The 27614-nt window shown below is 43.5% G+C and overlaps 1 protein-coding gene across 9 annotated transcripts; it reads left to right on the top strand.

Annotated features, from left to right (window-relative positions):
• LOC128880225 (homeobox-like protein HDP1) lies at positions 1-27520 on the top strand. 9 transcript variants are annotated; one of them, XM_054130062.1, is made up of 17 exons: positions 1-454; positions 1053-1187; positions 9253-9447; positions 9580-9677; positions 14136-14297; positions 20681-20871; positions 20993-21071; positions 21174-21304; positions 21392-21521; positions 21659-22615; positions 22675-22834; positions 23088-23194; positions 23330-23462; positions 23560-23637; positions 23729-23870; positions 25964-27034; positions 27095-27520. In XM_054130062.1, the coding sequence occupies exons 2-17, from the start codon at positions 1084-1086 to the stop codon at positions 27416-27418; spliced, it is 4062 nt and encodes a 1353-aa protein (XP_053986037.1). In that variant the 5' UTR covers positions 1-454; positions 1053-1083; the 3' UTR covers positions 27419-27520. The 9 variants fall into 9 exon arrangements, with proteins under 9 accessions (XP_053986037.1, XP_053986036.1, XP_053986035.1 ...); XM_054130061.1 differs by having other exon boundaries at positions 6-458; positions 23085-23194; XM_054130060.1 differs by having other exon boundaries at positions 6-454; positions 23085-23194.
• Positions 27521-27614: the final 94 nt, after the last annotated feature.

Below are 27614 nucleotides of genomic sequence, written 5' to 3' on the forward strand. Positions count from 1 at the left end.
TACTTTAAACGATGCACTTCCAGTACGAGAGGCGCTTCGTTTCCTCCGTCATTTAATCGTGTCACATCTCGAGTTCTCTCGCAACAGTGAATTTCGTTGGAATTTATTTACTTTTTAAACGGCTGAATAATATTTCAGCTAAATCTAGCTAGAAAATGGTTGCAATAACAAAGAAAGCATTACCAGAAAAATGCGAGAGCGTGAGTTTGCAAATGACTCGTAGAGAAGACCAAGCAAGACGATGCGAGACGCGATAAAACATTTAGCGTTTAGTTGGTACGTTTCGCGTCGATCGGCGTCGAGAACGTGCACGCGGAGACTTTAGCTCTCCTTCAGTTGAATCTTATCGTGCGATCCGTTCGCATCTCTCGGATGCATCAGTTACTAATTTAATAACGGTAGTGTAACGCAAACTCCATGGACCAAGTGGATTTCGAAATTTCAAGCAAAAAATGTGCGTAAGTACGACGTCGTTCGACCCGAGAGAAACTCTCTTTCCCTCTACCAGGATTCGAGTATTCGATTTCTTTTAAATTAAAAATCATGCGATTAACGATCAAATGGATGTTAATGTTCAAATTCAACGTTTACATACTCGAAGAAAATATTTGCCAAAAATTTATTTTCGCCAAGTCCACGATATTCATATTTGGTACACGCTTTCTCGTCGCGAGTCGTCGATCGAACCGAATCAGCGTCGTTCGAGTTCCAGCGGAAATTCGTTATCGACTGTATCAGATAACCGAGCAAGCTCCGTTCAGTGCGTATCGATCAAGCGGCAGAAATCAGTAATCATAGTCGTTGGTCGAAAGTCTCGCGAGAGCGCGTGTTCAAAGTCCGTCTCGACATACGTATATTTACATGATGTAAATCGAAAGAATTAAATTTCAAAAACTTTATGATACCGTAGGCCGGTAATCAACGTTCGACGAACCAAGAAAAATGAACCACGAAAGAAATAAGCAAACGAAAACGAAAACGAAAACGGTTACTTAAATAGACCAGGTGTAATTAACTCTTTTTTCTAAAGTGAACGTGTGTCGCATCAACAGGCATCAATTTATGCAGTTTTAAAGACATTCGATGAGTGGAAAGATGATCGTGTCGCCTGGTATGAGTTTGGTGGTGGCTGCCGTCGGCGTCGCATCGGGGATCTGTTTTCTTCTCTTCAACAGTATTCGCAAAGGGTGAGTAGAAATTGTTTTCAACAGATTTCCAAAGATTTATCTCGACAATTTCCACGGAGATCACTTTCGAGCTTCGTAGATATCGCGGATTGACGCTAATGACGCGTGACTGTAGCAAACACACACTCGTACTCGGTTTGTTTGCGATGCGCTTCAAGTCTCGAGGTCCTCTTGTAAGAACTCTGTTCCTCGTTCGAATATCACGAATAATTCAGTTTATATTTAAACGATAATGCTCTGTAGGTTTTTGTAGGACCTGTAATCTCGTGCACGATTAGGCACACCAATTTAATTTTAGGTTTCTTGAACCGTGGATAACCGTGGATAACCGTTGATACGTTGCCACGGAGAAAGGCCTTGCCTGGTTTCTTAACGATCTCGTTGGAATTTCTTGGTTGGTTCGCGGCATAAAACGAGGTTCACGCGTCATTTCAAGTCCGTGGCCAAAGTAGTCCGGGCAAAGAGGCCTCCGAGAAGAATCATTGCCCGTTATGACCCGCGAGCTACTATATGTATGTATATCTCTCTACGCGCATATTTGAACGTATGTTGCAATTCGTTTAATCGAAATGTTTCCTTAAAAGTTCAACAGAAAATGTATTATAGGTGTACCTTATCGATAATCGTTATCTTCGTATCGCGAAACAATTAAATTCTAAGCAGTCACAAGACCGACGACACGGTAAACATCTAACGAATTGTCAAAGAGTCATCGTTAAATCTCTTGTTTCGTTCTGCGCTATATACTCGTATGTACGATCAACTAATTTCGATTTTTTCGAGACACCCTGTACTAGCGTGTTTGCGTGTTCGCGTATACGTACAACGAAGTTCGGTATGCAGAACCTGCTTTTATTTACTCCCTCTTGTTCCGACCAGTTCGACGAGTGCCGTTCGCCATACTCCTTTTTCCTCTCAGCACCGACTAAATTACTTTTCAACGATATCGCTCGATACGAGGGCGACGGAATTGAGGAATACTTTTGGAAGAACGGAATGTCAACTTGAAACAAACATCGAGCATCTTCCCGCCGACACCAACGCGTCGCGTCCTTTCGGTGCGGTCATTCAATCTTGGTCGTGTAATATCAACAAGAGTCTAAATTTTATGGACTGTTACGTTTTGTTAACTATATCAGAGTTGGGTTGAAAATTACGGCATGATCTATAATAATAACGATATCCTTTAAAGAAGTTTAGCGACTTGTCGCACAGTTTAACCGAGAACAATCGATTATCGGTGCCATCGAGAAGACAGTTCAAGGTCAACTGTGTATTTTTAAACGGACCGATTTAAGTTTACCTAATCCAAATACAGTACCTTTTAAAATTTTCAAGAATTCGTCGATTGATCGTTGTATATCATTTCGAGATACCTACGGACAACCAATCGACCTTCAACGTATATTTTCTACTCATATTTTCCACGAAATATATTTAAACTCGTAATCGTTTCGTCAAGATACGCATTCAAAATCGGTTTATCACGAGTTTATGACCTTTAACTATCACGCGTGACGTGCCCTTGAACGACGACTTGCTCACTACGGAATGAATAATATAACGTTCGATCCGAAAAGGAACGAAAATTATCCTCTCAACGTTTCTACCAAAAGTTGTGGATCCCTTCCAACTCGTAACATTTTCCTATGCGTGTTCGGAAATGTTTACGTCTCGCATCGGTTCGAGTAACCGTGAAAACAACTAAGGTCGTCGAGTAGCAGAGTTTCAGTTTTGACGAACGCTTGGTATTTAACGGTGTTCGGTAATTCGGTGTTTAACGGGTATTTAAAAGTATCTACTAATCTAAATGTAAGTACAACAATACGGTCGTTCGATCGACTACTTTTCACGCAACACGGGCGCAGCAGAGGCTGCGTCTGGTTAGACACGAGGATTACGTTTCTTTCGTAACAATCTTACATGCCATTAATTCAATGACGAGAACTTTCGAATTGTCAGCAGTAATTTGTAGTTGCATCGTTTCCGCAACGCCAACAGCACTGACTCGCGTTAATAATTCAATACAGATCGATATCAGACCCGTGTACCGAGATAACGAGCGCGCATTGTTTTGACGTAAGTTGACCTAGATGAAAAAGTAATTTCTTAACGAGCACAAGAATACGGTGCGCGTTCAACGCGTACCACCGTGAGAGAATAATTCCAAGACGCAAGACAGGACTCGACTCGACTCGACTCGACTCGGGTTAAGTTCGATTCGACCGCAACCGGAATAAGTGACGTGAAAATACTTCCGATCAACCAAGGATGCCCGACATTTCTCAATAATTTATCGCAAGACGATAGTCGGCAAGATTCGATGGACACGAAAACATTTCAACCATTGATTTTCCATTAACTCGTACCATAGGCGATTCATTTTCACGTTAAACTAGTGCACGGTGGGATTAAACAACTAAAAACTTATTCAAGTAAAAAACGAGTCGGATTATCGTAATTGGCAATTGGCCCTGACATCAGATTTACTGGCACGCGCGAGCAAGAAAAAATGCACCGCGACGCGTCGCGTCGCGTTGGTTTGTTACGAACGGAAGCAGCGGGAATTTCTGGTACCGTTAATAATCATGATAATTTGCGTTCGATACGCGGCGAATATCCGCGACGGTCCGCAATAAACCGTGTCCAATATTAAATAATACGTATAACCGTGCATTATGTTAAATAATATTAGACTGTACAATTGTTGACCTTTTGCAACTGAAAACGATCAAAAGATCGCGAGGAACGACTAAGGAAATTACGTACCGATACGAGTGTAAAATACGCCAGAGGCGCTTACGAATGCCGTTGATGCTAGATACGCCTTCGAGAATCGTAATGTATTTACAACGGTTCGTTGAAATTTATCCAACATTACGAAAACGGTTACCTCACTCGCTACGGATGATAGGACTGCTCGATTAAATTAGCATTAGATACATCGCGCGTTCGCTTAAGAAATAATGCTACGTTGAAACGATGTTGGAAAAATCGGCTCGAAATTCGTCCGATTGGTAAACAGGTGTGCCCACGTGTAACTTGGCCGCACACGTGAGGTCAATAAGCGGTTCCTGAATCCAAGACCGGAAGTGTGCGTGCGAGACTGGCGATTGGTCATGCGTGACCGGTCGCCGCGGCGCGACCGGTTGGTCGTTCGATTCGGTTCGGTTCGGTTCGGTTCAATAGCATCGACGACGTCGCCACACGCCGACGAGGAGACGCGTGACGTGACGCAAGGTGGGACGAGGACGAACCCGAAAAAGGCAAAGACGGCCGAAGGAAAGAACGGCGCATTGGGATGCACGGTTCGGGTACGAGTGTCGTTAATGGTAAAGCGTCGTTACACAATGGCCTGACGTATCAAACCATATTAAACAATAGCTTCGACCGGCCGTGGCACGTAGGGGGACCGGAAACAGAGGAAGAACCGTACGGGGGAGCCGAACAACGGCTCCCTCATTGTTGAGATGCATCGTGTCGCGGATAGTCAGTCAGCCGGTGTATTCTGCTTCTCTTGCTGCAGTTAGTGTCGTTTTAGTTTCTTTTTTTTTTACAACAGAAGAAAACCGAGGACGCGAATAATCGGTCGAATCGAAGGATCTTTGAATCCGATTCGATTAAGAACGGTATAGGTTACTCGGGGAACTTTCTTTTTGCTGTTTTCTAGGAATTAAAAAAAGACTGGTAATAGGGGAGTGTAGGTTGGCGACAGAAATTGATAGTGATTCGTAATGGGCATTGCACAGAGATAGTGATCGGTGAGAGACGCGGAAGACAGCTACTAGCCAAACGTCGACGATTTATGGACGCTTCTCTTCGATCGTCGCAAGTTTCGGATATTTTGAAATATCGCTCGCGTAGCTCGTATTCCGGATGACCGAATAGAAGCAAGGGTTGTCACATTCATGAAATCGGTCCAAGCCAGAAGACTGATCAAAATTTTCCTGCTACGGACTCTCCTCTGCCGGAGAAAGCGTGATAAACGGTAAGGATGTGTACCGATCTCCGGATGCGACCAAGACCTGGTCAGACTTTTCAAACGCGACTCTATTCGGCCGCGAACGCACCCGTACTTTCTATCGATAGAAAGAAGATCGAGGTTAACGGTTTTCTGCGATCGCGACCCGACGCCACGATGCGAACGGGCTCCGCTGAAAACTAGACCGAATCGAGACTGCACGCTGTGCTTTTCATCGGTTCAACTTATTTCAGTTGTTGACACATACAATGTTCCTACATGTGGAAACGATTACTAAAAATGTCATCGTCGTAACGTATTTGTTGCGTAAGTTGGTAGAAAGTGTATATATCATAGCACGGTAATTACATAAATTTTCGTACAGGCAAGCTATAACCAAAGATAAATAAAAATGTTTACATTACGAAATATCATTTTCTCTTGATTTTCGTAATGGAAAGGGTGATAAACCTACGAAAAGTTGTGCAAACATTTCAAAGAATCGATCATCCGTTTGGTACGTCGCGTGGGCGTCGACGTCGAGCGTGGGTCGACGAATTGTGTGGGCAATCGGTCAAACATTAGCGTATTAATTCTGTGATTTCTAGACTTCGTAAGACACGCGAATGCTTTCTAGACGCGAGTTTATTACCTAACAGTGGAACACTATAAGGGAGACAGAAGAAATTACACGATCGTTGCGTAACTAAATTACAGCAGCACATGGACTTATGAAACGATGACTGTGACTGGTACAAGGAACCAGGGAAATGTACGTAACGTGGCAAAGGACTCGATGACGTTAAGACAAGTCTACCCAACACTCGAACAATATTTCTATCAAACTAACGCGATCGATAGTTTAAGTACGTTTACGATACGTTATTAGCGAGATGTACAGACTCAAGATCGCAACCTTGATCGACCGAGTTACAAACGAGGCCTAGATTAAATATTTTTCCCGACGTAGTTGTAGGTAATCGTACCATTCACGATATCGTGAACATCAAAATCACCCAAGACGACGACAGAAATCCTACGTTAGGTGAATTCCATAGATAGCGAGGCGATCGATCCTCTTATCGTAAACTGTACGCGTCTAAAACTGATCGGGCGCGATATTTCGAAAGATCATGGTACGACTACGAAAGATTGGCTAAAACTTGACACGGTTCGTTTAAAGTGTAAAAAGAGAAGATATTCGAGACCGAAACATCCGATACAAGTTTCTCGAATGGATGAGATGTCGATAGTCGAACGAATCGAACGCGTGAAAGGTTGGCGGATCGCGTAACGTTACGCTGTCCAAGTTACATCACGCAGTACACTTTTCTCGATATCGAGCTCTAACCACGATTGTCGATCGAACGATGATTTCGTAAATCGTTGCGTAGGACAGCAGGCGGTGTTCGACTCGTTTGCTTCTCCGTGCTGTGCCGTGGCGTCGCGTTCGCAAAACGGCACGGTCGAAATCCAGTGAAAGTTTCCATTAATTGGTCGATCCAGGTGTGCTCAACTTCGTCCAAGTGAAATCCACGTGGATCCAACGCGGTCGCGGACGCAGACACGGACGCGGACGCGGAGATCTCCTACCATCGAGAAGGCTCGTGTGCATAACACCAAGTTTCCCCGACCACCGATCCACTGTCACTTTCGAACCAGCAGTCCGACACAAAGGAACAAGCACCGACACTGCGTCGCGGCGTCCACAAAAATGGTCCACGAAAGATCATTCCGAAGGTCCATCGAATCGATCAGCTCTCAACTCGGTTAACAAGACCGAATACTTTAAACTGTTTGGTGTGGTGTCTTTCATCAGGAATGTTTGGCGAACAAGTTACCGTTAGCAACACTTTAATCTCGAGGAAAACTTGGGAAGCTGTGTCGTCGAGAAATAACAACTTTCAAGAAGAAGATTCGTCGAAATACTGGGACGAGGACACTTTCACGGGATACTCGTCCAAGAGTGACTTTGACAAGTTTTACGTGAATGAAAAATATGACGAACGATAAAAGAAATAGAGTGCGGTTTTCGAAAGCGTCGCGCAACGAGATTATTCAAAATAACCGTGATTAGAAGAAACAAAGTCGATATTACCGCTACAACCGACTCGCGTTACTCTGACCAGGTGATTTCGAGACCAAAGTATAAACAAGGAAGAAAAAATGTGCGACGAGAGCGAATGGAAAGACGTCGAGAATCAAGGTGATCGTCGAAACAAAAGTTTATATGACGAAACAGGATAAACGCAACTTTACAAGTGATCGTTCCACCACGTGGAATTCGATAAAGAGAGGGAGAGAGCAATAACAATGTTACCATACACACCAATGTTACACGTGTTGCTCTCTTAATCGAGCAATTCGATTCATCGTTGCTTTCTTTTCTTTCACCTAGGCTCCGAAACGACAACAAACAGCGATACATCTTGGACGACAAAGTGAATCGAGATCTCCCGATGATACGGATAGATAATAATTACGTAAAGAATAGCGAGTGAAGGTGAACTGGCGCGTGCAAATGAAGAAAATTTAGCGGTTACACGACTATTTGAAGAAAGTCGAGCAGTTCCTTGTGTTGTTGGAGGCTGTGTAAAGAAGACATCGAAGCGAATGAAGCGAATGTTCGAGGTATCGAAAGTGAAAAGTGAGTCGGGATGTTGGCATACGTTTCGATCGTCATCTCTACCCTATTACTGGAGGGTGAGAACAGAGTGGTCACGGGCCAAGAAAAGTACAATATGGCAACGTTTATGGTACTCTTCTTGTTGATCACCATCGAGGTTGTCGTAGTCAAAGTGGTCACCTCGGACATGGAGAGGGACGAGGACAGCCATTCCGGGTTGAGGGCCGCTGCTACGTTCTTCGATCGCGAGGATTGATCGTTTAGCAATAGCATTAATCTCATCGTTTCATTTCGATTTTTATACCGTTCTCACATTTTTTTCAGAAAATTTGTTCGAAAGTCATCGTACCTCGATTCGAGCCACTCCACTTTCAAAATGTTTCCGACACGCCTCTTAATTGTACAATCGCTTCGATTTTCCGTTCGATGCAGTAAATTTCGATCAAAGTGGAATACCAAGTGTACGTTATCGTTTCCATTATAACCCGAAAGGTTTAGGTCACCCGAATGGCCGTGCGTATCCTAATTGTATCGCTTAATTATATCGCGCGGTAATACACCCGGTACGTGTTGAGTGCAAACGATGCCGTTAAGAATGAGACAAATTTCAGAAAGTGCAGCCACGAACGATGTAATCTATCGAACTGTGCAAGAATAATTAATTCATACGTGTGCAGTGTGCAGTGTAGAGTGTGTACGAAACACAACGAACAAACGACGGCTTGTCAAACGTGACAGACGCATCGTGTCATCATTTGTCGCGGAAATAAAGACGATTGTCGACTCTCGTGCGAGTAGGTTAAGCCGTAACGTATCATGTTTTACCGTCCGAAGCAAATTATTTCCTCGACAATTAAACGAAAACTACAAGTTACATCCGGTATATTTTGTTTCTTAAGACCAGCTAAATTTACAATGGATTTTCTAATATTCCATTTCGATTCACGGCAATCACCCGTCGAGAATACAAAATATTTGAACACAGTCTGTTGCGTCATCGAGTGACAGTCGAGGAAAGTTACCAGGATTGAATTCAAGAAAGCCATTTCGAAAGTATATTTATTTAAATTCGTTATTATGCAACGACGCGGCGCGTTGCACGCTTTCGGTTACGCGCTAAACTCTTAAAACATGTAGCGTCTAATATAAGTTACGGCGTTTTAATACAAGGTCGTTTAATCATCGCGCGGAATACGTACTTACGTAATCGTAGATATTCATTATACGCAAACCTACACGTGTCTGAATATTTACCATATGAAATTGCGATTGTTCGACAAACTACTGTAAATAGCTATCGTTCGCTGAAAAGCGATTCGTTTAATAAAATCGATATTATTCGAATACAAGATCCAGGTGTATCTTTTATGTGATGGATTCAATTTTTTTTTATCGCGATGAATCATTCAGTTTTGAGAAAATTTGCAAGCATCGTGTCGCGACGTACCGTGTAATAAAAGTCGTGTTTTGCATTTCAGAAAGTCTGGAGATTCAAAAGCCGATGGTAAACAGATTCCTGTAGACGAAAATCGTTGCGCCTGCTGTCTGAAACCGTTTTACGTGGGACGTGGTGTACGGTGCAACGATTGCGGCGCCAGATCCTGCAGAAAAGGCTGCTCGCGCTGGGACACGTCGGACAACGCCTGGCATTGTCTTTTCTGTCTTCAGCAAAGGTTTCACCAACGATACGTTAATAGATCGCGCAACGTTTACATGTTATTTCTTTAGCCAAAGTTCTTTCGAAACTTCACTTAAAAACTCTCTTCACTTAATAACTGTTTCTTTAACGAGAAATGCTTTGTTAGGTATTGGTTAAATAAAACTGCGACTTCCGGTGGACCGATCAACGAGCAAGATCTATATCGATACTTCGATACGGCAAAGTCACGAGTCTATGTCGCAGGTTTGTAAAGATACGCTTTAAACGAACGTACTAATTTCAACGAAGCTTCGATCGAGGTCGCCGTTGCAAGACTTGTTATTGTGCTAACACATTGTAACACCGTTCAACGATACTCGATTACTCGATGGCTAGAAATTTATGCAAAGAAAATGCACGCGTAGCTTCAAACTTTCAACGTCGTATACGATCAAATTAAATCAATGATTATCGATTTATAGTAGTAAAGTAGAGGGCTGTAATTTAATCGCGGAATACAGGGGGTCTTCGAGTCGAAATAATTTGGAACGGGTAAGGAGAATGCTGAAAAATGGAAGCAAAAGGCAAGAAGGCAACGCCACGCCGAGTGAAAATGTCTGTCGTATCGAGAAAAACAATTGCAACGGTCACGAACCGCGATCCCTTATAAATAATGCAGTTATCCAAGCGGCGCTGCCGCTGGCTCGAGTATTCGTACGTGTTCCTCTCTAATGCTGGTTCCATGAAAGGAACAGACCGGAGAAGGTTTGTCCACGACCGGGATGACGGAAGAATGCGACTCGAGGACGGCCAGCGGTCAATTGCTGGTCCCCACGGACGCATTGATTTGCAAGTAGAGACCCGTGGGTGCGGTGAACGATCGGATCGGCGAATCGATGTACGGCATTGCATACAAATAAAATGAATTAATTGCATCGCTCTGCGACGTAACTCGCACCCACGACAAACGAAGATTAAACGTTACGCGAGTAAAAGTACACGCGGGTAGAGTCGATGACACGCGAGGTTTTCACGGAACAGCGAAAAAATAAAGGAAAATAAAATTAGCTCGAATCGCAGCGGGCTGAGAAAGTTGACGGTGAAATGTTAATTGACGTTGATTCCACTTTGAATAGTTCCGCGAGGTTCATTGTGCGCCGTCGCGTCGCATCGCGTCGAATCGGGTCGGCGCGCGATCGTCCTTGTTCTTCGCCAGAAAAGTCGTGTAACGGAAGAGCAACAATAAGAACGGCTCGAAAAATATCTCACGGTGAATTCATCGCGATGCGCATTGTTCGCTGCGCAAACTACGATCTTCCTCCCGCGTGAATCGTATCGGGACATTTAATCGGGAACGAGCGCATCTAACGTCAGATGGCCAAGATAAAGATATACCCCAACCTTTCGTGGAAACCATCTTTTCTTACGTTGTCGACGAAAAATGCCCGTATCGCGACACGATCTTGAGATTCCTCCGTTAAAACCAGGAGACTCGCAACGTTTTCCGGTTACGTCTGCCAATGAGAAACTTGTACGTATCAGAAAAGCGAACGTGTCGAGACACTCGATACGACGCCGACGTCGACGTTATATTATACTCGTTTACGAAAGTGTCGCATCGTTCATTTAATGGTACACAGGTGAACGATGCTTTTCAAATTATTTTAAACACGATCTCGTTCGTTTCAATAAAACGGATGGGATACGAATATAGTCTCGAGCAATTTTAATTACACGCGAATTAACCGCTAATTGATAAGCGTTTCGTTAACGGATCTTAATTCCTGCTAAAAGGATTATGAACGTTCGAAAAGGCGTGTTGACGAGTCTAGTTGAAATCAAGGCGCATTCTTTGTCCACGGTTGCGCATCAGGTTTCTCAGTTTACTAACCGCGCCGCGGCCTATTCCAAGGATCTGTTCTTTCGCCAAACATGGTCAGACTGCATCGTGCCGAACACCGTGTTTGTTCCTGTTGTTCGTTTTTCGCGAGCCGAAAGATCCACGCTCGTTATTTCTTCTAGGAAAACGTGCAAGGATCTCGAAGCGCGGCGCATTCCATGCGATAAAATTTCCGAAAACCAGATTCACGATCTATCACTCCCTTATTGTCTCCGAACAGATTTCCAAGGAACTGATAAATAATAATTTGAACATTGAGAATGATTTGCAATCAACGGTGGGATTAGACGAAACGCGAATTCTCCGCTGTCCGAAAAAAGGAAACAGTTGCACAGGATCAACGTTCGCAATGGAATGCTAAAAAAGCACAGAGTCGATTCCGCAATCGTCAAGTCCGCGACGCCAAAAACCAATCATTCGAACCGAAAGATACATTTTCGTTTCATACAATATAAATAGAAATGTTATTACTTCTGTAAAGTTTATCGAGTCCTAGGTTAAAAGAACGGTCTCCGAGGCCTAATCCGTAATCCATTTGGTTCTCGGTCCCCATAGAAACGGAACTCCCGCGCGTTCATCGGTCTTATTGTCTCCCAAGCCTGAGGTGGCGAACCTCTCAGTTCTGCTCCAGTACTCATGCGAGTAACATCGCGGACTCCCGTCATCTTTCTTTTCCCTTTTTCGACGGTTTTCCTCTGCTCCGTTACCCACCTTATCGACCGAAATTCTTTTTCTCGTGAAACGAGTCTCGAGTCCAGCCCCAGCCAAAAGTCATTTTCATCAACTATCGACGTCTTTTTATCGTTTACACAAAGTGACGAGAATCCCGTCGACTATCGATTACACCGTTCGAACACATGTGAGTCACGAGTCACGATTAGTATATATCGATAGGACGTGTTTGTTTCGATACTATTGGTATCTCGGAGATTCTTGTATCAAAACGAGTGGGTTCCTGGAATACAATTGTGTTTCAAACTGTATCTATTATCGATACAACTACCACATGTTTTTCAATTTATGTACCTTGCCTGAAATACCCGTTCGAATGATCCAATAAAAAATGACAAACTAAATTGTTTGTCTGTAACTTAACGATACTTGCAACGACTCGTTAGCGGTATTAGCGTTTTACGTAACCGAGGAGTTTTCAATCGAATAATTGGTGAGTTTATGCAACAACCAGCTCGAGTGCACGGCAACGCAAAATAACCGGCAAGGACGTTAAAGCGTGCGAGAAACTCGCGAAAGTTGCGAGACCTAATCAAGACTGAGAACGAGAGTTGAGAAAAAAATCACTCGATCGAACTAGTTCGCACAGATCAAAATCGGCTAATCAAACGGAAAACACGCACCCCCACCCCCGCTCCCATTCCAACCCGACCTTCTCCTTAAGAAGTTTCCAGAGATTCAACAGGTTCTCGGGGAATCGTTCAAATAAATTGCCGATAGGTGATCAATTTTGAATTCGCATATTAGTGGAAATTAATAGTGACGCGACGTAACGTGACGTGATGTAAAATGTGATGTGATAAAAAATGAGGATTTTTCGAGAGGTTCTACAAGTGGAATATAAGAATTGGGAAATTAAAGATTTCATCATCTCGTAAACTTGATGAAAGAATCTTTTCGTGAAGAGTAAAGAGGGTCGACATTGACGTAAAGTTTGGAAAAGACGAGTAATTTTGATAATCCAGTAAGTAAAAGGAATAAAAATCCACGGTGATCTAACTCGAAGAAAAGTTTGTTGACAACAACCTTTGCTACGCACGGTTTTGCATCACGGCGGCAGTCTCTTTCTCTCTTTCTATTAAAAACAGAAGACTACGCCCAATTCGGAGAAGAGAGAGCAACCTTGATCCGGCCAAGCGGGATCTTCAAAGCCAGGAGGTTAGCGGCGAGGGACAACGTGCAAAATATCCTCGAGCGAAGATCGACTGTGGCTGCTCGCGCTCGGCCTCTGCGAGCTCGCGCGTGATAACTGATAAATATACCGGTCTTGCGGTACTCGCTAAGAGAATGCGGTTACAAATACGATGGAAAAAAGGCGTACGGTGGTAGATCTTTAATGGTCGTCGATACTTTCGTTTAGAAAGCGCTCGGCCGTGTCAGTCGAATAGGGATTCCCTATCGCGGTGCATCGATCGTTTACGTGAAACCACGTAAATCGTGAATTTGTCGTTTGTTATGGACTTTGCTAACTAGGATCGTCGAGTTGGCGTGTCCTGTGGGATGTAGATCGCGATGAAATTGGTGCACGAATAAACGTGACGTCTGTCTTAACGGGAGAAAGTTTTTACCGCATGAATGAGTAAGTTCTTCCATCTATCCTTTGTAATTTTTCTTTTTTTCTTTGTATTTGATCGTGTACAAGGTGTCCGAAAATATAGTATACTCGTAGCGTGCAAGAAGCGACTTTGAATCGTGTGTTTTATCTAGGTGCGTTCGCGGTAAAAATGTTTACGCATCGCATCGATAAGGTAAAAGTTACGCTACGTCGCCGAGATCTCGTGTCCGACGACCCACTTTGAAACGACAACGTTTCAATAACTGTTTTACCCCGGTATATAGGTTCCCCTTCCTTTACAAAGTAACAACGCTCCTTTTCATTTTGTGTATACGTGCGTGGAAAGTTCCAGTAAATATAATTCTAATAAAGAATATTTTTAAAAAAAACACGTTTCCATTTCGATTTCAAAGTTGTTCCATAAAACCACGTGGTAACCTTGATTTCTTAGACAAGTGCACCTGTCGAATTTATACGAGCATTGTTCCTAACGATTTTATACGAACAATTATAATCGATTAAACGTTTTTTTCAGGAGTGGAACATGCAGCTGCCTGCTCGGGCTTGGCTTCGGCCAGCGCGAAAGAAGAGACGAACGCGATGGAAACTGTTCAAGACTTTGTTGAAAAGATAGCGGAGGGTTTGATCGGCAAGGTGAACGACGCGCCGATCGATCGACTATACGCTCTTCCAGCATGTAAGTTAAACTACGTACTTGATACGCTTATTATTCGAATAAAATGTTCCCGCTCATCTTTGCCGCCAAGTGGTACGGCAAGCGCATTCGATCGCGCAGTTGACGATGGTTCGCCAACAAATACTGCCATCTGCCGAAGAAGTTCGAACGTCGTCAAACGAAAAGATCGACACACGACACGTGCCTCGAGAGTCGAGAGTCGAGAGTCGAGAATCTCCAATTCCTTTCTCAATTACAGCACCGATATCTCTACTGGCTGCCCGTATCCGTTACCTACTTAACGATTAACTCTCGACCGTCTCGATTACCTTCTTTTCCTTTTTACTACGACGTTACCTGCCAGGCTATTAACTCTTGGTATCTCGCTACTAGTTCGACGCGAACGGTTTGTTGCACCTCCGAGCATGAAATGTCTTTGAATAAATTCGATAAAACTAGTTGAATACATGTAGCAAAGGTGATACGAATTTGACAAAACATCGATTAACCGGAATAACCCTTGATTAAACTCTGCTTCAACAATTAGTTAACGTTCCCTTTTATTTCTCATCGTTCATTAGCCCAACGATGCAGTGTTGAAAGGCGGGTTGCGCGATACAGGCGCTGCTCGCGCATCAAAAAACTGCAAAAACTCAATTGCAATAAAAAGGAAAAGTCTTGCGTAGACATTATTCCGAATGATGTTTTCCACGCGATATCAATCATTTTCGTGGTTTCACGGAAAATTAATACTATCGTATGCATGGTACCGCTAGCACGGTCATCGATGAGCTGGCACTTGAATTATCAGGGTCGAACGCCATTGACGCCATTGACCCTTCGATCGCGATGCTAACACACCGATACTCAACGTCGGATGATTGTAAGTTGTAACATTAACGGCCACTTAACCGGAAAGCAGTTCGTAATGGACTTGGTCTTTCCATTCTCTTCGCGGCAATTCAATTATATCCGAACGTCTCGGATGGAGCCCTGTGAGTTACATAAGCGACATAGAAATCATAATTATCGCTCGGAGTCTCTTCGAGGATTCTCACGGAATGGTATTTCGTTGGGAAAACTCGATAAAAATGTATACGGTATACAGTAAGTACATAGATGGTTTGTTGAAAGTTGGCGATTCTACGATTGTTATGGTAAAAGAAGAATTCTCACCAAGTGGAGCGTCGATTTTATTTATCGAGGCGAGACAAATATTCATATGCGACAAACCTAATACTTTGTATAAAACGGCTGTTAATTTTATTTTAATAACGTCCCATAGTACATTCTGTGTCTACTATCCGCCGCACAATGATTCATTTGCGATTCCTTCGTCGAAGGACAAACCTCCGATCTACCTGTAACAATGAAGGATGTAACGATCCGAGGACAACAATACGAAGCCAGACTTGGCTCGTTCAATGATTTACGTAAGAGACGAGTCGAATAGGATTCAAGGGATACTTTTTCTACTTTATTAATAATACTTTTATTAACGATCAAAGTGTCTTTTTCTTTTGCTTTCGTCGTATCGAGTAAAGTAGGAGGGAAAACAACGCGATGTTCGAAATCGGCAACCTGTTCGAGTATAGAATTGCGCAATTCGCGTAATAGTCGAGACTTTTGCCGTGCGCGACAAAGAACTTTGCGATAAGCCTGCAAGCATTACACGATTCCAGCATTTTCTTTCTATTATTAGAAGCTATGACGTTTGGTTATTCGTTATTCAAGTGGTAGGAAAATACATATATCAAAATGAATATTTTAACACAAGTTGAACCACGTTAACTTGACCACCGAGATATCAACCTTTTCTCTTGAATGAAAACTTAGAAAGGAAAAATTTCTCCTATAAACATTTTTACCAAAAACGACTATTATCTCTAATATCAAAAAAAAAGTTTTATTTCTCGTTTAGCGTTTCCGCGAAACGGGACAGTTTCCTCGAGCGACACAAGGACATCTGCCGATTTTAGAAAATGTAGGTTCCCTTGCAAAAGTATCCCCCACTAAAAGGAAGCCGTACAGCGGCGTATGTGGGGTACGTAGCTCGCGTATCGGAACGCTTTGCCAAAGGCTCAGTCGCGAGCAGTGCAAGCAATACACACACGAGCGCACACACACACAAAAAAAAAAAACACGCGGTCCGCCAGTGATTTCGCCGGTTCCACGCAATCGATTCGTGTTTTCCACTATAACCAGTCGTCGAAGAGCTTGAAACTTGAACGCCTGAGCATGACACCGCATAAAAACGGTACCTTCTACGCAACGAATCGGAATAACTTGTCGCACTTTCGAAGCTATGCTTCATTACCGTTGGTTCGCCGTCAGTGATAAGTGATACCGAAAAAGTGAATCGAAAGTGTGTTTAAAAAAAAAAGTTACGATCGAATCCGACAGAGGACAATCTCTACTGAAATTTAATTCTCGTATCTTTCGATTGTAACTTAACGAGAAAAGGAGAAATTTCGAACGAACAGGGTTTGGTCGATAGTCTCGACGATGGTATTACGTATTAAGAAGTTGTCGTTCAGTTATCAAGGTAGATCGGTAGATATTGTGAAACAGAATTGAATCGATAGCGCTTATCGATAGTATACCTTATTAAGAAGCGACGCGACGCGACGCGACGCGACGCGACGCGACAATTGATGTATAAAATTCGGTAAAATGTGTCCACTGTCCATCTGTTGGTTGTCACAGGCCTGCGATCACGGCGATTAAGTTTTCCAAGACTTAAATCGCGCTATAATCGCGTCGAAAAAGTGTTGGTCGACTAATTGTCGATTAATTGCGCCCTCGAGAGATAAGATAGCTCGCACAAAGAAAAAGATAATAAAAGGACCATCTCGATTCGAAAGATCGATTCCGCGTTCTCGAGGCAAGTTTCAATTGCTACTCGTTTAGCACGCGACGAAACCCTCTCGTGGCACGAAGCCATGCATGGGCTAATGTACGAGTGGCGGGTTGAAATAGTTTTCGTTCTTACATGAAAGGTGGTGTAATAATCAAAGCTAGCGTTACGCGATCGACCGGTGTAAATTACGACGATTGCTGGTTTTAAGATATCGAATGGAAACTGAAAAGTGACGCGAGTGTCCGTGAAAAGAGGAGATGATTATAATGGAATTTGGATTAGTGAGAAACACTTGGCGCTACACCAAGATTAAATATTTAAGAATCGCGACACCTTCGCAATCGTGATTGCGGAAACTTACAAGTTATCATCGGTGACGGCATTTGTAACGATAACTCGATCCTTCGATCGACGCGAACCCCGCAAAAGAAGTCGTTTCGCGTCGATCGGGATCGAGAGAAATTTCAAAGTTCGCAGAATCGTCCGCGTCGGCATCGTCGAGCAACTATTCAAATGAGAGTTTAAAGGCCGTTCCGAATGGCGCGTGTATAGGTAAATACGTTTACAGGATGACGACGCGGGCATGTGCGCCACGGCGCGGCGCATCCGCGGCCAATGCTACAAAGCACCGTACAGTGTGTGTAATTAAGTGTGACAGTGAAGGTATAACAGAGCCAGTCAAGACTTTTTACCGTGTCGATGTGAGAAAACCATGCACACTTTTGCGCAAAGATTCGCGAAGATAAATATTTCAATGCTATACGAGGCTTCCAAGAATAGACATCCGTATTATTAAGTTTTAATCGATTTAAATGAAACGTAGACCACGTATCGTTCGATACGATTACGAATGCGATCGAGTATGCAAATATCGTTAATTGGATTTTTTTTGGAATATCCGTATACTCGATCAGGATTCGAATAACTCGGCATTCCAACATTCGAATACAGAAAAATTCGCTAAATTCTACTGTGCTTCGTAGTTGCGATTAGGAAAGAAAGTAACCGAATCGATAACCGAAACTCTCGATCCGAAAGTCCGCCGTGATCGATCTTCTTCCGTAAGAATCAGGAATGGGTCGCGATTAACCGCGAAAATGCTCGTTGAAATCTTCCGCTATTTACCGATCGTGAAAGAATGAGAAAGTTACAGCGTCTAGGAAGTATCTTTTAAACGAACGCGATGGCAACCTTCTCGGATCGTCGATGTTTCCATATTCCGAAATTTTTCGTATAACTTGGTAGAAACTTGAAAATCTTGGCCGAAGAAAAAAGACACGCGCCGAAGGACTAAAAGATTCCTTAAAATAATAAACGCGCAAACGTGCGAGGTCAGGTTATTTATATTTGCCGAAGAAATTTGTCGATATTTCTCAGAGTGTCGTCGCTAAGTGGCTGAATAGAAAATTAGCGACAATCGCACGGGTGCGGACGTCGACGAAGCAACATGATAATCGTTGTAATAATACCGCATCAACCTGAAAAGTGAAAAGTGTGAACATTTATTAAATCATCGATGAACGATACAATGTGAAACGAATGATAAATGTTGCTGGAATACAACGCCGAGATGCTGACGTTAATCGGCGGCCTGATCGTCGCCTATCTCGTCTACGTCCTGATCACCAGAAATGATGGTAAATATTTCATTGAAAAAACTTGGATGAAAACTAATACTACGTATATTTTCCCCTCGTCCATCGTGCAATTAAAAATGTATCCTAATCGAGCCAAGAGCGATCGGAAATTGTGGTAAATTGTTAAAATTTTTCGGATCGTTTTCATCGATAATTACTGGATAGGTTACAAAATTGCAATCTAATTTTTTCTGTGAAAGCAACATCGGCGGCGGCACAGATTCATCGCGATTATTGTCAATTGTCACCAGTACACTATTCGCATGTCCCTGGCACAGTTTGCACGTAATCTGTCACCAAAGGATCTCGTTGTTCTCCTCTCTTCATCCCTCACATCTCCTTTTACGGTTTCAGAGAATACTCCGTAACAATAATTCTCCTTTACCGAAAGAACAACCCGTCTTTAGGCAAAATATTCTTTCGTTGTCAAATTTCAATTTTTCATTTTCAAATTTATTTCTTTTTTTCATAAATCTGCACCGCGTTTTTATCCGCCACGATACAGCAAAGTTCCCTTGTAGTTTCTATTGCTCGACAATCGCTGCATTGTTGTTCACCGATTCGTTTATTCGATTGTAATCGATCGAAAGAATCACGCGACGCACCTGCCGTCGCGATAACATCATCGCGTTCTATGAGCTCGAAAGATTAAAGTGATTCATCCGTATCGTACAAATTATACGATTCTTACGCGTTTCTTTTGGTTCTACTTTGATCAAAATCACAAGTACCTTTTTCGCGAAATATTCGATACCGGTTCGGGCGCAACCTCGAGTACCGTTTGTTCTACGTTACTTATCTTATCGGTTAAGCTGTTTATCATCAGCGGAAAGCAAGTACCTAGTCGTCAAATTGTTTTCCTAGAGAGTCCTAGAAATCGTTCAACATAAATCTTTCGATAAATGAAATCTCGTTTACTCGTCGATACGCGTCTAACCGATATAATCTTCGATCATCTTGTTCGCATATTCAAGTACGAAGCCATTAAAGCCGATAATTTTCTTACAAGATTAATTGTATAAGCAACAGCTTCAGGTGTTTACGTCATTTTACGAATATACGACTCGATCGTAAGTAAGAAAACGACGAAGGACATTTAAGACTGACGCGCAATTTATAAAAACTTACCGAAAGGTTATTAAAACTTGATACTCTTTTACGAGTTGTCGCAATAGTTTAACGATATCGACCGTTTTTTTTTTCGTTTCTTTTTTTTTATTTTAACCCATAAATATCGGAATTGGAAAAAACCTTGACTTGCGAGATATCGTTCGGGAACTATAATTACTGGACGAGCCATCGATTTAGAGAGAGAGAGATTTCAGCGGGTCGTTCTCGAGAAATTTCACCCGACGCAACGCAGATCGTAGGCCCAGTATGTGATATGGGAAACGAAAAAAAGAAGAAGAAACGGGGAATCGCTGACAAGGCCGAAGCGGTGAAATTAACTCTGTGCGTTCGTGCGACCAAAGTAGCGGAGTAGCTCATCGTCCGATCCATTACCGATACGGCTGCGCCGCGCCGTTTCGAAGAAAGTACGCCTTCGGCTCCCGGTTTTCCTGTCGCGTCACACTTGTTAACCCTTTCACAGAATTTACTCGACTCTCGAGCAAGTTTCTCTTCGAACAGACGCCGACGACGGATCCTAAACGAGCAAAAGTCTAACCCAGATACCAACTTGGAATAACAAATAAAAGATAAATAATGCTCGATAGGCTAATCGTGTAGCACGGCCTTCGTTGTCATATCAGTCATACTTGCGACAGCATGAAGAAAATGGGTCGAATCGAGTCTACTTTTCGGAGGCTTGCTTCTCGGCTACCAATAGTATTCCAACTTGTCCGTTTCGAGATGAATGTGAGAATCTTTGACGAGGTAAATTGATTTGTTCGTAAAACATGTTTCAGACAAAGCCAACAGCAGGGACTCGGTAACGATGGCCCACACAGCGCTGCGGGATGTCGTCGAACGAGCCGTCGAGGAGGCCCGGAAACTGCCTGGTCTCACCGGTTCCAGCGAAACCGGAAGATCGCGGGAAGAAGGAAACATCGCGGAGCACAGTTACGAGGATCTTCTCGCCACTGCGATACTTAACAAGGTTCGGAACGAATTTTTTTCGATGATAGGTTTTCGAAATGACCGTTTTCAACAACGCGGAATCGAACGCGTTGTCTCGATCGCGGCAGAGGATAAATCGATGAGAAGGCTGAATTTTCTAGGTCATCGAGAAATTCCAAAAGGAACAGGTGGACGGTAATAGCAACGTTCTCCATGGAAAATCGATGTCGGCAAGCGAGCGTAAGTGCACCCGTCGCTCGATTTTGCATCGATAATCGCTACGACAAGCACAAGCACAATTTCGAAAACGGAGCAACGGTGATTATCGTTTTTATTTTCCAGTCGAAAATGAAACGGAATTGGACCAAGGGGTCGAGGAAGGGGAGCCTTTGCCGCGAGACGATTCCAGCAGCGACTACGGCGCGTCTTGCTCGAGACACGTTAGAAATCAACCGGAACCACTATCTATGACGGTGGGTGACCGAAAAGTTGGAAAGTTTAATCGATCCGGAACTGCTTAATAAATTGTTGGAGAAAAAATGTATGTTTTCTCGTTCCAGATAGAAGAACAAATAGAGGAAGTGACTACCACTTATACGTCCGACGAGGATCCCAAGGATAACGATGTCTTAGCCGTTAGGAGCGCTCATCGTGTGCCATTTCCTGAACTCGGGATGGATATCATCGATCGTAAGTGTTATCCACTTTGGTACGACGCCGACGCGACGACTCGCGATTAAATCGCCAACAGTTTAACGACGGTTGCTTAAAAACGAGCGCGAAACAACTTGAAATTTCTCTGGATAAAAATCACGATTTAATTCCAGCCTCGCAGGAATCGTCGGAAGATAGTCAAGATGAACCGGACACATCGACAACGCCGACGCGCATAGCTCTGGTGTCTCCGGTTGAATCCTGGGAAGAGAATTGGCTGTTTCAGAAAAAGAGAATTCAAACTCAGGCCGATCCCGTTGCCATGTTGGTCCCGAATTCTAGCGCCGATTTCAAAGCTATGATCGGCGACAAAGATGCGGAGGACACGTCGGACCTGTCCGAGTGTTCCTCGACGCAATCCGACGAGGAAATCGAGAAGGAGCTTCTAGAGGCCATAAACAACGTCGTTCCACGGTCTCCAAAGGAAAGGTTACTCGAAAATGGCCTGACCGAGTGCCTGGAAAATTCCAACGACCTTTGGACTGACTCTTTTACTTTCACGAATACGCGTATCGAAAGAAATCGCGTAGAAACTCGAAAGGAAGACTTTCAAGGTAGTAGAAAAATTGAGCAAGTAACAGCCAAACAAGTCGAACGATCAAACACGTTCGATACTCGGAAAGAAATGGACAAGTTTGAGAAAACCGATGGAGAACTAATTCCAAAGCAGATAAGCGTGATCGACGATGATACGGAAAAGATCGAAATAGAAGGAGAATCAAGAAATAAGGAAAATGTAAATGTGGAAAATTCAAGGAACGCCGATCATCCGGTAGAGCAAACTGTTTTCGTTGAAACTAATTCCGATGAGCCGACGGAACGCTCGAGGGTTTCCTTGCCGGAGGAAAACGATATAGCTTTGCCAAAAACGCCTACGTCCACGCCAAGGAAAACTTCCGTGGCGGAAATCAGCATCGGAGGCGCAAACGACGCGATAGAATTAAACTTGACCGAAGAACGTGTTCTGAACTCGTTGGAACACGCTAAGCAGAAACTGTTGGGGGTAAACGATGTCGCGGTTGGAACATTCGCGAAAATCAACTTGGATCAACGAAGAGACGACTTTCACGGTAAATCTTTTTCGAACGTAATCGTCGTATAATATTTACACGACCTGTTGCTATTGCAGCCGAGGATATTCAACAAGAAAGCGAGTACACCGAGCATTACGATATCGCGATCCAAAGACACTTGGACAGTTTAACGAAAATCGAGAACGGTGGGATCGACGACGAATCGGAAATTCGGTGTGCAACGTCTGAGAACGGCTTATCGGAAACCAAGGAAAGGTAAAGCGAAGAAGAAAACAAACAAAAGTGTCCTCGATTCGACGTAAAGTTAATAGATTTTCTTGGAACCGTGTGAAGGGACTTCGAGTTATATGTCCGTTGTTTTCTATTCGGAGATTCGAAGATACATTCGTTTTGTAACGTCAACGTAAACATAAACGTTAACGGTTCGGGTTCCTCAACCCCCCTAACAGCCTTTCTCTTTTGCTTTAATGATATTGTAATCGAATTTCAACATTCCACTGTGCAGCAGGTGCCGAAAAGCTGTGGCTGCAGCCCATGCTGAATCGGCTTCTCAATCTTCTCCGCGGAACAAGAAATCGGAGGAAGACGTTCGGCTGGCAACTCCTCCGAGACCAGGTGGTTAATCGATCTAACCGGTCGTCCCTAAGCTTTCGTACATTTTAGCGGTTTCGGTTGTTAAAATTTCGATAAAGAATATATCGAGGAAAATAGGAGTCAATTTTCTAAAAAATGTACCTATCCTCTGTACAGGCACGATCGCTGAACGCGAGCATAAAAAGTGGGAAAATGCTCCGCCTATCGAAAACAATCCCTATAGCGAGGAAAACATTCAAAAGAGGTTATGGGAGAGACAATACACGAGGAGATCATCCGACATTCCTGGGTAAAAGTCATACTACAATCATTTTTACCGATTCCATAGAAAATATGAAATAAAAACTAATTGTTTGCATCGCGATGTGATCGATCGCACCGTTTAGAATTCACGCCGAATTGCCAAAGAGCAACGGAACGGATTTGGAAGTCGTTCTGACGCCGCATCAACCGGACATTAAAAGGTAATGTCAATTTCTAGGGTTAAAAAGGTTTCTGGTTGCAGTTCAATTAGGGCCTAATGAAAACGTTTGTTATATTTGATTTGATGGTCAGATTCGGCAGGGACTATTACATAAACGAGTCGAAAGCGTCGAGCATCGAGAAAGGACGAAGATCGGCCGCGTCAACGTCGAGCAGGCCCAGCAGCTCGTTGTCCCAACGATCGAGCTCAACGGGTGCCGACCAGGAACAACAGGTGAGTTTCCAGCTCGAAAAGTTCGAGGCGGCTTCTCTGCGCGGCAGCCTTACTAGATGGAGCTATCGCGATCCGTACTCCAGCCCACATTTCGCGATCAACCCTCTCCTGCACATCAGATCCGACGATGACATTACCGCACCAGCACAAACCACCGATTACAGAAACAACGACGAATCTCCTAGCGTCGATCGCGATGCTTCCAAGACACAGACAACAGACTCGATATCGAAAAGTTACCAACATCTTCCGTTTCGTTGGAACGAACCCACTGGACAAGTGACGTATAATCCAGTCTACGAGGCTAACAAGTGCGACAAACCGGATGTTGATTCAGGAACGTATTCCATCGACATGCACGATCTGGAAAGCAACAAGAAGGAAGAGGATCCTTGTGAAAGATTGTGGACCAACGACTGGCACACTTGCGGCAAAGATAATCAGATTCTATCGTCAAACGGAAGAAGGTATTGGAGTATCAACTGCCACAAGTATCACACGTTTGGCGGAATAAAAAATGTCGGCATAAATTTCGTTGAAAACTCCGACGAGGACCCGAGACCCGAAGAACCCGATCAGCCCTCGAGGTTCGATTTCGAGGACTTTGGTAAGTTCGAGTTCCAGACGTTCGGGGGTATAAAAGGTAGCCGAAAGATCGACGGAAAGGATTTGCCAACGTACCGGACGGCCAAACAAACATTTCTTAGGATTCACAGGAACGCCAAAGGTGCTAAAACTGCTCGAACCAATTCTATCCTAAAAACTAAAAGCACCGATCTTCACGCTGAGGTAGCAAATGATACGATATACGATACGCGATTTATTAGACGGCCTAAGAATTCGTTCCAAGAAGAAACTTGGCTTTCGAATGGATACGTTTCAAGATCGAGACTCGACGTACACCGCCGTAAATATCCTGGTAAATCCTTCGTTCCACCTAGATCGTCTTCGGACGACGACTGGCAAGACGAAAACGATCACGAGTTGGATCAAACGGTCCTGACAAAGTTTCTCAAGAATGCTTCGAACAAGATTAAATCACAGCAAACCTCGGACGATTCCGTGGCTTTCCCGAACACGTCCAGAAGAAGAGTGTTCAACTACGCTCCCAGGAAAGTAAAAGTTCCGAACAAGCATCGTTTATCCGACGACAAAGACAGCCGAAAGTTAGAACCACCTATAGTGGCCCAAGTTGTCGAGAGAACTTTCGAAACCCTAAGAGACCTTCGAGTCAAGAGTAAAAAGAAGTCACGTGAAACCGCCGAGTCGAAGAAAAAGCCGGGAGTGACAAGTCTGAGTGACGTCACGATATGGTGACATGTCCGCGAATAAAAGTACAAATACATTTTAGGGATAAGCGTAAAACGTATGACTCTCTTTGGATACAAGGGCCAACAAATATGTACCTATGTTATTCCGTGTAAATATTTCAAATATACCATTTACGAATAATCCACCTTTACTTGAAACGCATGACACTTGTTGCGGTGTAGGTTCTTCTTCGATCCTCGTCAGAGCTTTCGACTTAATTATCTCTTAACACGTCACACCGAGGGTTGCCGACACCCTTTTCAGAGGCCACTGTATATCAATTTCTCTGACGACTCTTTCTTGTAGATGAATGCACGAGTAACGTCAACCTTGTACAAACGAAAACAAAAGTTTACATGTATAGATTGTAGTACACGTAGATCATAGAACGAACGCTGTCGAAACGTGATCGAACGTCGTTCTGTGCGCATAGCACGTGCATGAACTCTGCGAAAACCGAGCCTTGTAGTCGGTAAGTACCGTTTACATGGGTTTATACGATGCATGCCGACTAACAAATCCAACATGCATGCGAGACATGGTTTGAAAGTATTATGCGATCATGGCTTTCGGTCCCGAGTACAAAAATTATTAACTTTTCACGCTTGACACGCATGAATGTCACCAACAAATCTGCACCGCGCGCTTTCATTTTCACCAGACCAATTAACCTCGACTATACGAAATCCTATCAACGATCCCTTCACCGCAATCGGAAACGACTAAGCTAATCGTGCGATCGCTAAATTTTTTAATTCTACTCGAATCCCTTTCTGTTTCAGGAGGACGTGTCGTACAAGGAGACTGAATTTCTCTTGAATCGTAGCAACGACGTGAAATCCAAAGTGGCGAAATGGCAGAACAACAACAACAACAACAACATCAACATGAACAATCTAGAGACGAGATATCAGCCTCTGATTAGACACGGGGAAGGCGACGCAGAGAAAAATAACTGCTCCGATAGCTGGGAGGACCAACGGATCGAGGAGATCCTAGAAACCGAGAGAAAAAACAGCAAAAACGAAATGAACGCAAAGCTAAACAGTCAGGAGAACTATGACAATCCAATTATAGAAACAACAAAGTCCAATTCCGAAGAGAATCAAAGAAAGATCAAGAGAATCGACTTGAAAGCCTACGGATTCGATAACTCGTTTCGATCCAACGATAACAAGACATCCAAGACTTCTACTCCGAGAGTTGTGAATAAATTGGATTTGAAATCGTTTGGCTACGACGATGGCATCAGACGTACGCAGTCTAACGTTCATTTGAATAGCACCGTAAACGAAAAGGACTGCAAACCTAGAATCGTCAGGGTAACGAACAAGTCGAACCTAACGCGTCGCAAAGGTTACGATCGAGATGCGATCGAGACTCGAATTTCAGTGGACGATAACGTAACGCAAAGTACGGAAACTCTGAACAATTTGTTTGAGAGTAAAAGTTACAACGATTTTGGATTAAAGTCTGCGAAATCGGTGCCAAATTTGCCGAGGTATTACTCGAATGCCGATAGCGATCAGGAGGGCGAACAAGTCGAGGAATATAGTCGACACTCGTACGACTCGCAATCAGAGGTGATCAAGAATGATTCCGTGAGGAACATCGCTAACAGTTACAGTATCGAAAAGTGTAACGCGAAAACCATCGACTCTTCCGTGAACGAGTCGGAGAACGACACGGACAATTCTTGCGATAAAGAACAAACTAAACGATCGATGGATAGTATCGAAAAAAAAATGTTCAACGACGCTGGTTTTGATAAAGTACTGCCGATGCCATCGGTGAGAAGACTTGCTCAGGCGTTCAACAAGCAGCCAGTGCCAGGATCTGTAGCTGTTTCGAAGGTAAGCGTCGCGCTTAACATTCCGTACGTACGTGGAGAATAAATAGCTTGTACTTTTCAGACGGTCAAGCCAAACAACGCGAACAAAGACAGGTCGTCAACGCCAGAGGTACAGATAGTGGAAACACCAAGGCAGATGCACAGTTTGACCGCGAGATCGCTTTCGAAACAGTTTCGAGAAGGTCTCAGGCAAATTCCGACCAAGATCACTTCACCCCCAGCTAGCCACGTTACGATGGAACAATTCAACATACCGGAAAACCAAACGGAAGTGATCCTAGGCAAAAATGACGCTGACGACACGTGCACCGATAAGGGCGTAATTTTTCCCGGCAAATTGAAATCGAATATAATATTCTGGGAACAGATGCAAAGGAAAAGCTGAATTGCTAGGAATCGAGTTATCCGATGTGTACCGTTGTACAGTGTACAATACCGATCGAAACAGAACATACTTACAATAGAGATGAAATTATTGAAAAACTCATATTTCTCTTTTTTCCATAATTTCTTTAAAGGTAAGAGAGTTATAAATTTTCGACTTTCTACTTTGCTAAAGTTTAGCCGGAAAAGTGAATCAA

The sequence above is a fragment of the Hylaeus volcanicus genome, chromosome 7 (genome assembly GCF_026283585.1).
Source record: "Hylaeus volcanicus isolate JK05 chromosome 7, UHH_iyHylVolc1.0_haploid, whole genome shotgun sequence".
Classification (NCBI taxonomy): Eukaryota; Metazoa; Arthropoda; class Insecta; order Hymenoptera; family Colletidae; genus Hylaeus; species Hylaeus volcanicus.